The 15346-nt window shown below is 45.3% G+C and overlaps 1 protein-coding gene across 5 annotated transcripts in view; it reads left to right on the forward strand.

Annotated features, from left to right (window-relative positions):
* The window catches only part of CHCHD6 (coiled-coil-helix-coiled-coil-helix domain containing 6), a 106004-nt gene that overhangs the window by 52382 nt on the left and 38276 nt on the right, over positions 1–15346 (forward strand). For 3 of the 5 annotated variants that reach the window (XM_061456064.1, XM_061456065.1, XM_061456066.1), the window contains one exon: positions 1233–1303. In XM_061456064.1, coding sequence (XP_061312048.1) covers positions 1233–1303 — 71 coding nt within the window. Of the gene's footprint in view, positions 1–216; positions 545–1232; positions 1304–15346 lie in introns of those variants that run through there. The other 2 variants (XM_061456067.1, XM_061456068.1) reach the window with 1 other exon arrangement.

Consider the following 15346-nt stretch of genomic DNA (forward strand, 5'->3'; position numbering starts at 1 on the left):
CACTGAACAATGCGTGTCATCTCATGCACAGGGACCACGGCTGCATTCATAGGGAAATAAATGAGAAAGAAGGGCAAGAATAGCGTTCTATAGAAAGGCCTGAATGTGGGGAGATGAGGGCGGGTAGAACCTAGCTGAATAGCTGTCCTCGCTCCCAGAACCAGTTTGTCACTAGTTTGATTGATTATTGCCTATTTTCTGCATGTGCCTTTGCAGATGAGCTGTGAGGCAATTGCAGTACCAAGTCCAGAGGCTTTGCCTGGAGCGGCTTTATCAGCAGCACAGTTGCTGGGGCCGCTCCCTTCTGTTTGTGCTTAGGAAGCTTGTACATGCAGCCGAGGAGGAATTCCATCTCCATATTCAGCAGCTGAGCAGTTGTGAACTAAAACTCTTTCTGTGCAAGCTCAGGAGAATTTAATGCAAACCTCTTAAGCCCTGCAGCAAGACACTCAAGCCGCTGTTTGGCAGTGCTGTAGCTGAGACCTGATATGCCTCCCGATGTTGTTAAAAGGGAAACAGGCTGCATAATTATGTTTTAAAGAAGAAGCCAAGGGGTAACGGGTTCAAACTTAAACAGGGGAAGTTTAGATTGGATCTAAGGAAGAAGTTCTTTACTGTAAGGGTGGTGAGGCACTGGAATGGGTTGCCCAGGGAAGCTGTGAATGCTCCATCCCTGGCGGTGTTCAAGGCCAGGTTGGACAGAGCCTTGGGTGTCATGGTGTAGTGTGAGGTGTCCCTGCCCATGGCAGGGGGTTGGAACCGGATGAACTTAAGGTCCTTTCCAACCCAAACTATTCTATGATTCTAAGTAGGAGCGCTGAAATGTGAAATGGCTTTTTCAGTGCTGGCAGCCAAGTTTGGTACTTGCATGTCAGAAATGTCTGGGATCCTTCAAAACAATTCACAGGGAAAGAGAACAAAACGCAACCAAACCCTAACGTGGTGCTGGAATCGCCTTGGTTTTGTGGTTACATGGAATAATCAAAGCTGAGGCTGGGTTTGGTGACCTTTTCCCCTCTCTTTCCCTTTGCAAAGCGAAGCTGGAATTTGGGACATGTGGCCTTGATGCATAGAAGAAAAGCAACTTTTAAGCATTTTTTGGTGTGTTCTTTGAACTGAATATGCTGTTTGTTGTTGGAAATGGTTATTAATTATAGAAGATAACCCTGTGCCAGGATAAGATCTGAACCACATTTCATTTTTAGAGCTGAATATTCTCCTCTTTGTTTCAGAACGCAGAGATCTACAAGCTGACGTGTGAGCAGTACAAGGAAGCAGCCAGCAAGGCAGAGGAGTGGATCAAGTGAGGAGCCTTTTTGTTCTTTTCAGCAGTTCCAGTTGCGTTCCATAACCCTCTGTGTGTAGCCTCTGGATATTCCTGTAAATGGAGTGTGGAGTTACCTCCTGTCAGGTATCCAGGGGGTTGAGGAGCTGCAAGAGTTGTAAGGCAGCACCTTCGTGTTCTGTGCCAAGCTTGACAGAGCTTACTATCAGGTTGTTAGATCTTCCAAGGGAGAACGAGGAAGAAAACACAGACTTAGTAACTGCTCCTGTTTAATGTGAGTTTTCCAGGGTTTTCAAGATGGCAGTGGAATGTATTTAATCTGCTCAAACTTTGACCCAATGTGTTGAGCCTTATACGTTGCAGGATGGGGCTAGTGCATGGGAGGAGGAAGAACAGCACCACTTACAGGGTTTTCATTGACCAGGGAAGAAAAAGGTGAGCAGCCCTGTAAATTCCAATCAAAAAAGAGTTATAATTATCTTGAATGTTTTCTTGAGTGGGTGTGATGGTTTTTCTGGCCTTTTTTATTGGCCTTGATACAATTAGCAGACCTTTAATCTTGCCTTTTTACCAGGAGCATATTTAGTGTCTCAATTCCTTTTGTGTTTGCCAGTACTGTTAGATAGCTTATTGTTCCACATGCACTAACAGCTGCCCAAGAAGAAATATTTTCTCTAATTCTTTAATATTAATGAGTCTAAAGCAATTACACTGTCAAGAGCAGCACTCGGATCTCAGTTGGGTAAACAGTTGGCCAACATGCAGTAAACTGGAGTAGCAACATATGTAGTCCAGTTGGGTCCAGTCCAGACTGTATGATACTTAATTGCAGAAATAGATAATATAGTAGTGATGAATATGTTAGTAGGGTGGGCAGTATATTGTGCTGTCTTTATTTAAAATCATATTTGGCTGCCAAAGCATCACATAACCTGTTGTAATTTCACATTTTTGTTTGGACAGTCAAGCAATAAGTTGCTAAAGAAGCCAAAACAAGGCAGCTAACACATTGTGAGCTTTTTCATGCCATTTTCCATGGTAGAAATCAAAATTCTGGTTTTAAATAAAATCAAAGAAATTCATAAGACATAAAGTTCTGACGGTCTTTGATCAGCTCTGTCTTGGATTTGCTTCTGCAGATGCGCGGTGAGTTGTTGGGAACACACGTAGCAGTGATTTATCCTTGTGGCTTTAGAAAGGAAGAGATTGGGACCTTGGTTTATGTGCTTCACTTGCTTTTACAGACTAGAACTAACCTATTTTTTATAGCTGTCTTTAGTTCTGATTCCTGAGGTTTCGGTTTCATTTGGTCTCTTCTGTTTCTTGTGAAGGTGGTGACTGGTAATGTAGGAAACTCAGGAATGCAACCATTCCTCATAAAGATTAGTGGCTGAGACCAATGCAAATGCTAATGGCTTCTTTTTTTCAAGAGCCAGAAAATGTGTTTATGGGCTTTTAGGATTTCCTTACCCTTTTCTTTGAGCCTTTATCATCTGCCAGTCCCTGGCTTCTGGCCTTACTGTACAAGGCTCTTCTATTTGGCAATATGAACTTGAGTCATCTGTAACTGTACATTAAAGACTCATTGCTTTACCCCATCACTGCAGTGGATACCTCTCTTAAAGCAGTAGCAATGATCCTTTTCATAATCATTGCCTTGGTGTACAACATGTTAAAGAGTACACATAGACCTCATAGCAGCCTTCCAGTATCTGAAGGGGGCCTATAGGGATGCAGGGGAGGGACTCTTCATTAGGGACTGTAGTGATAGGACAAGGGGTAACAGGTTAAAACTTAAACAGGGGAAGTTTAGATTGGATATAAGGAGGAAATTCTTTCCTGTTAGGGTGGTGAGGCACTGGAATGGGTTGCCCAGGGAGGTTGTGAATGCTCCATCCCTGGCAGTGTTCAAGACCAAGTTGGACGAGGCCTTGGGTCACATGGTTTAGTGCGAGGTGTCCCTGCCCATGGCAGGGGGTTAGAACTTGATGATCTTAAGGTCCTTTCCATTCCTAACTATCCTGTGATTCTACACATGCCTCGTGTGTTGTGATAAGGCTGAGACAGGGTCAGGGAAACTTCCTTTGTACATTGGTGTTCATGCTTCAGTGGTAGGACTGGAAGCCTGCATGTTGTAAGGTCCTCTTAGGCGTTGTACATTCAAGTCTTCCTACAGCCTGTTTATGGTAATAAATTACAAGATCCTGTGACTTCAGTGGAAAGAGCAGGTTGCTGATCCTGTTCTGTGCTTTCTTACAAGTCTATAAGCGCAGTGGGTGCTAAGACGGGTAAGGCTGATTTACACACATCTAGTAGCTTGGTTGGCAGGAATAAGCTGATACTCCAGCGAAATGACATGAACTGGAATAGAGTCAAACTATGAATGAAGCGCAGGTCTGCCTGTTTCCAGTGCTGGACTATGACAGCTCCTGTAACAAAAGGAACCCAGGAGTGGCACTTTCTCCATTCACAGAGGAGAGTACATCCCCTTCCCATAGTGTCTCTTCCCTAGCTTATATTATCCCTGTTTCACTGTGAAGTCTGACCTAACACTGGGTACTTGTGCCTTGTGAGACCAGTCTGCCCTGTATGGGTTGTCTTCTGCCATGTGTATTGGCATGGCTGATGGAGGAAGAGGGGACTAGAGCTGGGGCTCTTTCCACAGCCTGTTTTCGGAGCCCATGTTGGAGCAGAGAGAAGAAATAGCTGAAACAAAAATCCAGCGTTTTCTTGGCATTTATTGACTTGTGTAATTCCGTTATCAACACTTACAGCTCTGCACAAGCGGTCAAGAGTTCCATGGACTATTTCCTCTCCTTAGTGATTATCAGGTGTTGCAGGGTTTAGGAATGTTGTACAAGCTTTCCATCAGTGACCCTTCACAGCAGGCTGGTATGGTAGGCAGGTAAACCTTCCTGTTGCCTCTGTCTAGAAACAGAGGTGAGGTACCAAGTGCTGTGCTTCCTATTAAATCACTGGCACAGTTATTAGCTGTTGGGCTTTGATGCCTGCATGGCCTGACTGTGCAGTGGATTTTGTTCCTTGTCTCTTCACCTGAACCCAGCCTGCTTCTGCCTCCTTCTTCTTTGTTCTGGGCTCTGTCCAACCAGTTTCTTCCTCCCAGGAAGAAGATCCTAGCAACAACAAAGCACTGAGCACAGCTTTCAGCACCTTCAGCAACTTGCCCTTGTTGCTTACACGCTGCGGTGAATTGGACGCACGCCACGGACATATTGTCTCAGTGATGTTGTCATAATTGATGCATTACGATTTTTCTCTTTTGTTAACCAACAGAATGGAAGTCTGGGGACCTAGAACTTTTCCCCCTTCCTCCCCTGTTTAGCAAACTGTGCACATCAGTAACCACCCACAAAGGAAGCGGCGTGTAAATAAAAAGCCAGTGCTCCCCGCCCTTCGCTTCGTTCCACATCCTTTTCTCAGTGTTCATAAAGCCATGACTCAGACTGGGTTTAGAGAAGACAACTTGCTAATCCCCTCCCTGCTACAGAGAATAAAATGGCATTTCATTCCAAGCTCTGTTAATGCGCTCGCTCCAGGGATAAAGCAGCACTCCCAAAAGGCACTGGCCAAACTTTTTTTCCTGTTGCGTTGTCTTTGTCTTCTTTGGAGTGTTACATTTAGATTAGCTCCTGAGGATTAAATGTTATTACAGCCCCCGAATCTGTTAAGGGGAAAAACCATCAGTAAAGAGGTTATGGCTTAGTGCAGGCACTCCAGACTTATCCTCCAAACGCTGGTTTGGAAGCATTTGATTTAGTTCCTTTTGTGAAGGTTGTCTTATCGCGGTGCTGGGTTATTTCTGTAGCTGTTAAATTTGGATGCAGGGACTGGCTCGGGCAGGGTGTGACTCGCTCAAAGGGAAACCTGCAGGAGAGGGGTGAGGGGATTAGGGAGCTATTGAAAGATAAAGTTGTTCTGAACCTGAGTTTCCCTCCGAGGTCTCCTTACGGTTTGCAGAGCTGCTGCTGAAGCTGCTCACCGGTGGCTGTGCTGCTTCGCCTGTTGTGCTGAGAGGATTGTTATCAAGGAGTGCATAAAGAACATCAGTATCTTATCCTGATAGACATCAGCCTTGAATCCGAGGCAGCTTTCCAATGCAGAGACTGCCAATGAGGTTTACTCCATATGGGACTCAGTATCTAAGAGTTCCATTTAATGGTCCTAAGATCTTTAAACTTAATGGCCATGCGTATTTAGTGCTAGAGAAACTGGCACGTGGTAAGTGTCCTCTTGAGCTGAACGTGGAGAACCATGCTGACCTAGTGGGGATAGGGGGAGGAAGTTCATAAATGGGCAGTCTGCTGGGAGCAGGGAATTTATGGCTTTCAATACTCATGGAAATGAAGCTTTTATTGAATCGTGCAAGATCTGATGAGGCTGATGCCCCCCAGTTAAAATGGCAGCGCTGACTGGAACCCAGAGGAACCGCCTTTTCCTTTCTTCTTTTTATCTTGTTTGTGTAGATCTGGAAAGCTTATGGAATGATGTGGTGATACTTGAGTGTATTACTACTGAAACCCACTATGAGGCCTCAGGTATTTCAGCAGAGGGCTGTGCCCTGGAGCTGAGCTCTGAAATAGCTGTTACGTGGACAGGCGCGAAGCCCAGGGAGCAGGAGGGTGAAGACATCATGGTTTTCCAACAGGATTGCTCCGGGATTTCTCCTGTCATTAGATTAGATAAATGATTAAGTCAGTGTTGAAATTAAAAGCCTCTGCACCAGGGATTTATGAGTTTTCAGGAATAAAAGACTGATTACTGCTGGGAGCTCATCCCCCACCTTATCTCAGCATAGTGATTAGAGCCTGCGATGAAGATCCCTTCACAACAAATAGTTTGGCTCCATCCCAGTCCTGTTCCTCCCTCAGTGCTTGGTTTCTGCAAGTTGCTCCTACTTCTGTCTGCGCTGAGCCTGTCTCGTGTAATCCTTAACTAAAGAGATGAGTTATTAGTCAAAGCTTTGCTCTTCCTCATGTTTATAAAGTCATCCTTAGTAGGAGATTGGAATGTCGCTGTAAGAGACCTCAAGGCATGAGTTTCCCCCGAGTTATTTCAAGTGAGGGTAAAACTGTGAATGGGTGAATTTTGAGTTTGTCTTGTTTTACTGGGTGTGAATTTTACTGCTTATTCTTTTTTTTAAACCAATTTTTAAATCTTGAAAGCTGATTGGACTGTTATTCTTTATCCAAGCTGTGGGATCTTCTTCCTGACGTTCAGTTCTTGTGAGTCACCAAGATGCTGGTTCTACATAAGAGTTTCCTTCTGCCCAGTTGTAAACCGATGCTCTCATCTCGTGTTCACAGTGTTGTCTCTCCTCTCATGCGTGACGAGGGGTGACTAATGAATCAGTGCAATGAACTGAGGTTGCAGTTCTGTTAGTGCTGAGGAACCACTGTCAAATATTAATGTATCTCTTCAACACTGCAAGAGCATTTCTTCAGAGTACTTTGGTAGAACTTGGGGGGAGTTTGTAATGTAAAATAAGACCTGAAGAGTAAAGGAAGAGGTGCCAAAGACTCCATGTAGTCTGTTAAGGATGTTTCTATTGCTATCAATTTTTACATGGAAAGCACTTGTATTCTGTAGTAATGTTGCCATTATAAACCCTTAGATCAGGGTTTGTTGGCAGGGCAGATCCAGATTGTTTTCCAAAGCAGGAATATTTGTGCAGCTGTTAAAACAAACCTCAGACATTCTTTGTGCATCACAGTACATGAAATATTTCTGTTCGCAGCTCTTTATCATGGAGAGTGCAGTGAAAATAGAAGCAGTTCTCTGCCCTCAGATTGGGTATTACACATTCCACTGTGTGCCACGGTGGACACGAGGTCTTCACAGTGGATTATTGTGCATTTAGATACAGTGGCAGATCTAAAGTTCAGAGCTTCTTTTGCCTTTGGTTCCCCCTTCCCTTGGCTGAAGTTGGATGTGCTCAAGGCCAGGTTGGATGGGGCTTGGAGCAACCTGCTCTAGTGGAAGGCACCCCTGCCCATGGCAGGAGGTTGGACCTGGATGAGCTTTAAGATCCCATGCAACCCAACCCATCCTGTGATTCTATGCCATTGGGAAAGATATCATGAATATTAATCAAAGACCCAGCTCAGCTTATCCCCACTGTGTTTTTGTGCCTCTGTCTTCCAGCGTGTGTGTTGTGTAGTGTGTTTGGGGCAGTGGCACAGGGTTGATTTGTCGAGGATTGAGGTTAAAGTCATCTGGGGAAGCCTTCCAAAAGGAGCAGTGAATTAAAGATGTCAGAGGCAATAATGCCTGAGAAACCACTTGTTACCAGTGAATTAATGACTTGTTTGCTAATGAGTAGCCTCGGGCTAAGTTGAGGTAACACTGCAAACAATCTGGTCATTAGTTCAGTGGCAGCTGAGTTCCAGGGCAGTGCTGCTGTTGGGAGCAGTAATTGTGTTCCTGGGTCTGTGCACAGTGCCTTTGCTTCCTGCTGAGTCAGTCTCCTCCTGGGGTGATGGAGGGATGACAGGAGGCACCGAAGGCAAGTATTAGAAGGGGAGAGGAGAGAAATAGTCTGTTCTGCAGGTCAGAGCTGCTGTATCTTCACCCTCTGAGGAAACACGGACCATGGCAGGATGCTGTGGAGACCTTCCATCGTGGTGACCCTCTGCACAGAGGAAGTTGGTGGTGTTTGGTGTTGACTGATGAGAGATTGAGGTCCTTTCCTACCTTATAAACAGAGAGAAAACCCATCTCTGCCATCACACCAGGCTTCGATGACTTAATTCATTTGGTGTAATTTTGGTAGCTCCTGAAGTTACTCTGATAAAATATGGTTTTTAGGCTATTGGATCCTGTCAGCTTTTGGAGTCTCAGGGTCAAGTGATGCTTCTTGCATCTTGTCCTTTTAATTTCCATGTTAGAAGTGCCTCTTCTCTGGGACATGCACACACCACAGCAACCACAATTGGAACTCATTTGGACAAGAAAGTGGCATTTAAAGACTTGCTTGTTCAGGGATGAATATTGCTTCTTTGGAGAGAACTTGTCAGCATTGTGCTGACTGTGAGTGGCCCTAGCAGCACACGATGGAGCAGCCTTAAGTTGGTCTGGGTCTTACTAACTCACCTTACTAACCAGCCTTCAAGGCTTTGGTGCTCTTCGAAAGCACCATTACTGATGCTCTCAGGGGAATGAGGAGCTGCTTAATGGGGATCTTGCTGAGTCAGTGCTTGGCAGATGGCTCGGCGTGGTAAAAAGGGCACTATGGGTCTGAAGATCAGGGCACATGGGCAAAGGCAAGGGGATTGTTTGCATGACGTGAATGTTGAGCTTCAGATCCCACTTGAGCTTTAATGCTGCAGCTTTGTTCTCCTCCAGAATGTGTTTCTGCATCTATAGCAGAGAGGTGGTCAGGGTTTCCCTTTTAGAAACGTAACTCTGTTAGCAGTCTGACATCATTCCCAGGTCACCTCACACAGGAGAGCGTTACTGACCCTGTCCGTCACTGTGTCCTGTGGCTATGTGCAATCAGCATATCCCTGCTTCAGTTACCTTCTTTAGAATATATCTTGGGATGGGGTTTTATAGACCAACAGGATTGTCCCAGCAGGCAGTTCCCAGCTAAATCCCAGCCATTCAGCATTACCACAGCCCATTCTTAGGGCCCATGCTGTGTACATGCTGTAAGCTTCATGATTCCCTTTCTGACCTAAGATCTTAACCAGTTTTTAGATGCTGTTTTCTATCTGAAGGAAGAAAATCCCTATTCGGGTCACTTGTTGGGCTGTGTGTTGTTTTCACATTCAGTTATTGCTTGCTATATTGCTTTTCTGCCTTGTGGGAGCTGAGCCAGCTTCCTTTCTGATTCAGAGAACTCCTTCCAGCAACAAGATTCTGACTCATTCCTGCTTGGCTTCCAGAGACCGTTTTGCTGCTAACTTTAGGCTCTTCATCTTTGCTAGTCAACTTTTAGTAGCTTGGCATCTCTGGAAAAGATGGTTCATGGCTTTGTGGGCAGGAGATCCATTTCTGTGAACTTCTGTGTCTCTTGGCAAGGGAAGGGAAAGGCAGTAGTTTTCCTTCCATCTTCCAAACTGGCAGTTTCTCACAACTTGGTATTCTACCATCATAATCAGTAAAGAATTTACATCCAAATGTACATCGGAATGATCCACTTGCGGGGAGAAGCTTCTCATTATTCCAAACCACTTGCCATCTGCCATGCAGAATGCTGATAGGAATCATTAGTTATTGCATTTGCAGGTTCAGCAGGATAGGGAGCATGTCAGCTTATATGGGTTTATAGGTGGTTTTCATGTTGCTACCCTCCTGCTCCTCCAAAACCCACCACCACCCAGTGCCTGCAGCTCATGGGGTGCTAAGGAAGCCAGTTAAATTTGGTTGCAACTGCACTGGGCAAAGCGCAACAAAGTCTTTTAGGGTGACCCACTGGTCAAATGGGGAATGAGCACTTGTACGTGAGCATAAACCATGTAGGAGGGCAAGGGAGTCTGTGATACATTGGAGTAAGACAAAGAGCTGGAACCGGCGCTGGATGGGGCACACAGTTTGCTTCAATTTCATCACTGAAATGCAGAGATTGTTGTTGGATTTCCAAAATTAGAGGTTGTTACAGAAAACTGCTAAATTCTGGTTATTTTCCACATCAATCTCTGGGTTTTGGGGTGGTTTTTTCTGTTTGATGAAGAAAATGTGGTTGGGTCAGGCTGTTTTCTGTGACTGCAGTGCAGTGACACCACAAGTTGCTGGCGCTTGAGGTTTGGATGTTGTGGTAACTTTTGTTCTCAGTAATAGAATCTAAATACTTATCTAAATACAGGAGAAGGTTTCAGAACAGCTTCTGCATATCTGTGATGAGAAGGAGAGGAGGTATGAGTCCTGGCAAGGACAAGGGTGCACCGGGTGCATGAATTGCAGCGGTGAATTGCGTGTTAGCTTCAAAGAAGCTGTCAAACCAGGAACAGGGATTGGGAAGCACTTGAGTGACAAATTCTGTAGGATCACAGAGTCAGCCAGAAACTTACAGTGCTTTATAAACATGCATTCATTAGGCACTCCCATGGAGAGGTAGGGTGAAAAGAGGGTGACCTGTTACTGAAATGCAACGGTCAAGGGGGAGAAAGAGGAAGGGGAGATAGTGCAGATGGTGCAGACAACATGACAAGGCGTATGGGAAGGGATAGAAAGACAGGAACACGATTGCTACAGTTGAGATTTGGAGGTAGTGCCCCTATTCTCATGCAAATTGTCACCTTTTCTCTTAGTCCATCTTCTCTTGCTCTACACAACGTTACTTCTCCTTCCACATCAGTGGCAGAGCCTGGTGAGCGGTGTTTTGAGCACAGGAGGCTGATCAGAAAGATTTCCTTCCTGATCACAGTGTATCCTCCTGAGGCTCGCAGATTGTTTACACTGGGCTGGGTTATGTAGCTTAAATGTTACGGAATTTTTAGTAGGCATTTGAATAATCTGTTAAGCTTCTTCCATCTCTTATTTCTGCTGCCAAACTGCTGCAAACAAGAAAGCTGAAGAGGGACTTTTTACAAGGGCACATAATGACAGGACAAGGGGGAATGGCTTTAACCTGCCAGAGGGGAGACTGAGATGAGCTCTTGGGCAGAAGCTCTTCCCTGTGAGGGTGCTGAGGCGCTGGCACAGGGTGCCCAGAGAAGCTGTGGCTGCCCCATCCCTGGCAGTGTTCAAGGCCAGGTTGGACACAGGGGCTTGGAACAAGCTGCTCTAGTGGAAGGTGTCCCTGCCTGTGGCAGGGGTTGAAGTTGGATGAGCTTTAAGATCCCTTCAACCCAAATGAGGCTGGGATTCCCTCTTTCATTCGAGCCACGTTACCAAGCTGACATGCGGGATCAGGGCATCCCATGGTTCTAATGGGGCCATAGTGTTTGCTTTGTGACAGTGCAGCACCCTGCAGCCTACGCTGGAAGTTGCCTTTCCCAAGTGTTTGTTCTGTGCTGATGAGTTTGTTGGATGTGAATGAAATGCTTCAATTGTGTTTAATTTTCTGCTGTAAATGTCAAGGATGCAGTAATGAGAGAGGATGGAACCTTCCTCTGTGCTGTGTATTGCAACTATCTGGAGTTATTTTTCTGACATGTTAGAGAAGCCATCAGAGGCAACTGCCACCCAAGGGAGGATGCACTTTCACAGGTCAGTTAACCACTTACCAGTTCTAATACGTGTACAGTGCAGCATAGCAGCACACCACATTTATGTGACCAAAGCATCACTGAGCTTTATCTGAAATGCATCTAAATGCATATACAAACATGCTAACTAACTATATGCCAAATCTCCAGGTCCTTTCTGATGCACAGAAACTGCTGCTGTGTGCTCTGGGCTCTGCTCATAGCACTGTCCCTGCACCTCACTGCTGACCTTTGAGGCTGCGGTGACGGGGGCACTGATGTGGTTTGCTCAGGTTAGCTCAGACACTGGTCTTAGATAATGCCGCACAAAGCAGCTCATCCAGTTGGGTTTTGCAGGGCACAGGAAATTCCAGGCTGCTGCCCCATTTAGGCTGCTGCTTGCAGCTGTATATCAGAGCTCACTGCTGATGTGGGGGACCCTGCGTGGCTTTGGTTTTCACTTTGTAAGCAAAGGTATCACAGTGTCAAGGTTTAGGTACCATCAGTCTCCATCATGAGGTTTTTCTCAGCTTGAGTGGTTCCTAAAGGAAAAGGTAAAAAGAGGATCTTGCTCTTAACTCCACCTTGAGTTGCTGCTCTCCCTGGTAAAGCCAAGTGATGCTGCGGTGCTCACTGTGGAGTTACCGGTTTTACACTAGTCTGAAGAGCTGCTGGGTCCTAAAGCATTGAAGCTGTATCTCCACTTGCCTAGTCTGACTTCTCAGCTGGATAAAAGGACCAGCAAATAGGGACGCATTTTCCAGCTTTCCCAACATTGAGTGTAATTCTTCTTCCAAGAAAGGGACCTGTCAGCAGCGAGCAGCTTGTAACCATTGAGCTGTGTTTGAGACCTTCAAAGGGGTCTGCATCCTGGTGATACTGCCTTAATCGCTCCTTGCAGTGAGCTGGTGTTTGTCTTTGGAAGCTGTGCTGCTTCTTGATTAATTGATGGACATTTAGACCAGCGGTCGCAGAACTTACGATGGGAGTTCTCAAAGAACCTTGCTTTCACCTCCCTGGCGCTTAGCGCTTCTTCACGGGGTTTATGTCCATGTAGAAATGAATTTGCCAAGACAAATGAATGCCGTTATTGACTGGAGCAGCCGTTACCTGCCGCAATTGAACAGGTAGGAGAGGGTTAAGAAGAAAACCTCTTCTGAGCCTCTAGATTGGCCCTGACTAAGATGAATGTCTAATTCACTCCCAGCGTCCTTACTGCTGCCAGTAATAAAAAGCTTGCTTCACATATTCACCCCACTGCAGACGTTTCTCTTAAATTAAATATCAAGAGGACATATAATAGCACGATTCCACGCCAAGCCAATATTATCAGATTGATGTCAGCAGTGATAATAGAAGAAGGATAAGTTGATGAGATTTCATTTATTAAATAAAGTAAAGGGAATACGCAGTGATAGAGAGGATTTGGTAACTCTCGGCGTGTCAAAATGCAGCAAGATCATGCTCGTTGTGTTTTACCTCAAGGGATAGCAGAGAGAAGGATGCCCTTTGTTTCATTTTAAGAAAACGTCTCCCTTCTGTTCCAGGCAAAGACCTGATTTAGAACCTTCCCTGGGAGGGGGAGAGGCGGATCCAAAATCATGGATTCCATGTGCATGTTCATTCCTTCCCATTGAATGGTGGTGAGACAAAGGTTTCTTGCCCAGTCGTGAGGGGCACTGATAATCAGTTGCGTTTCTAGATCTTTCTCCCACCTTTCTTCCTTCAAGCAGATGAGAGGGTGCGTTAAGGCTTTAATCATTCATATTCTCTATATCCTGCAATTACTTCCAAGGTATTGTCAGAGCTCATCTCCCATACTTCCCTGTCTAGGTATTGGCCTCATCCCTCCCAGCCCTGCCTTTCTCTCTTGCCTTAGCTGCTATAAATGAGCCTCTTACATTTGTTTTGATGATAGTGATAGCAATTGCAATGTGTTTTACGTTAGGCAGAAACTAATTGTCTGCCTTACTTGGTGGTGGCATATTATGCTTAGAACTGACCCGTATTCCAAGCCCATCCTGGTCTTCTGGTCTTCATGTATTCAAACCCCATCCCTGATCCACCATGTTCCTTCCCCCTCATTGATTAAGAAATAGTAATGAACCCCCTCAAGCAATGAGATGCTTGCCAGGAGCAGTGGAGTGTCCAGAAGAGGAGTTTTTCTAGAGGCTGGTTAGTGCCAACAGCCTTGAGCTGGGCTGAGGTTGAAGGGAGGTAACTGAGGAAGGTCCTTTGGAAGTCACTGTGCCATTGCTCTCCACAGAGGTGTTTGTAGTTAGATCCTGCTGGCCTCCATCACATCTTTCATGTTAAATTCCTCTTCCTGTGTAAAGTAAAGTAAATTCCTTTCCAAGTAAAGCCAGACAGCTCTAAGGTGTAACTGATGTATAGGGCTGTAGTTCCCCATATGTAGAAGTGTTGCAACCTAAAGTTAAGAGACTTCATGTGAGCAGGAGAAGAGTAGTGATTGCTGTGCTAGGAGGAAAGCTCCTCGAGCAGTTTGACACCAGAACAGTTCAGATCTCCCCCTTTTCAGTCACGATGGGTACCAGAACTCGTCTGCTGGAGGTGAGTAACGTGTGTACTCCTGGACTCCACAGGATGTGCTTCCATACAGTGTGTCCTTTGGTTTCATCGATCACAGTGTATGGTGGGCACAGGGACGGTTGTCTCCTGAGCAGCACTAGCTTCCCACTCCAAAAGAAAATCTGTCATTCTCAGTGGGATTTAGCTGGTTCTATTGAGTTTCCAGTTCACTTGTGAATGCACAAATACATTGGTTTATGTAATTTGTATTGATAATCAGTGTAACCAACTAAGCTCTGTGTTGATTAGCTTCTCTAAATCTGTTTTAAGAAGCTGGGGCAATTGATGCATAACCACAGCTTGAGGTTTGGTTTTGAAGAAATAAAGGAGAATATTCTTGTTATGGGTCTGGGTACCTGGGACCCAGTAAATCCTCTCTGTGCTGTGGTTAGTGGCATGGGCAAACACTGATTTAGGTGCTCGCTGGGCAGCACATGCCATTGCCTGTGGGGTGATCCCTCTGTTAGGCTTCAAGCAACACTTGTGCTCCAGGCCCTGCACCAGCTCCATTGCCCTTCCCTGGACCTGTTCCAGACTTTGCACTACTCTGACCCCACAGGTAGGTCCTGGCTTTGTATTTACTCTAGGCAGTGAAGACTGATGCTGTAGGAGAGGTAGGGAAGGAACAGACAAGAAAAACCCCACAATTCCTATAGCTCTCTATGCTGACAATGGCAAGCATCCTTCTAGGTACTGGAGATGCTCGTACCACCTTCAGTTCAGATGAATGCAGGCTGTTCATGCTGTACCTTTTTGCTCTTCCAGCTCTCGGCATGAAAATGACAAAACGCCCTTCAGTTTAACATGGCTGAGTTTTAAAGAAAACCTTAATTTTAAAAGTCTTAACTTTTTCAATGAATTGAGGGATTTGGTGGTATTTCCTGACCTGGTATTGTTTGGTATCATCTCCACAGTCTCACTGATTTGATTAGAGTGATATTAAAGTTAGTGACAAAGTAAAATGCCAACATTATGAGTTTCTGAAGCTCTCCCTGGATTCTTCCCTATTCCAAAATTTGAAGTTGTTTTTTTTTTCTTTAGAATATGGATTTTTAGAGGCTTTAAACGCGATTTGCTTCAGAACACACAAATTAGAAATGCACACGGGCCTCTGGGGACCACGTATGGAAGAAGTTTCTTCTGAGAGCTGGAGGATTAGTGAAGAGGTGGAACGAGAAGTCTGTCTCGTGTCTTTGGTGGCTTCTGATCTTTGGTGGCTCAGCACCTCAGAGTGTGGCTGTCACACTGATACTGATAAATCCTTCCTCTGCCCACATATGCTGACAGTAAGAGCGGGGACTGAGAAGTATCATTTGGAGTGTGT

Source organism: Pezoporus flaviventris, unplaced genomic scaffold (assembly GCF_033815535.1).
Source record: "Pezoporus flaviventris isolate CSIRO_AGI_PZ_B2104156 unplaced genomic scaffold, CSIRO_AGI_Pfla_v1 ptg000021l, whole genome shotgun sequence".
Classification (NCBI taxonomy): Eukaryota; Metazoa; Chordata; class Aves; order Psittaciformes; family Psittacidae; genus Pezoporus; species Pezoporus flaviventris.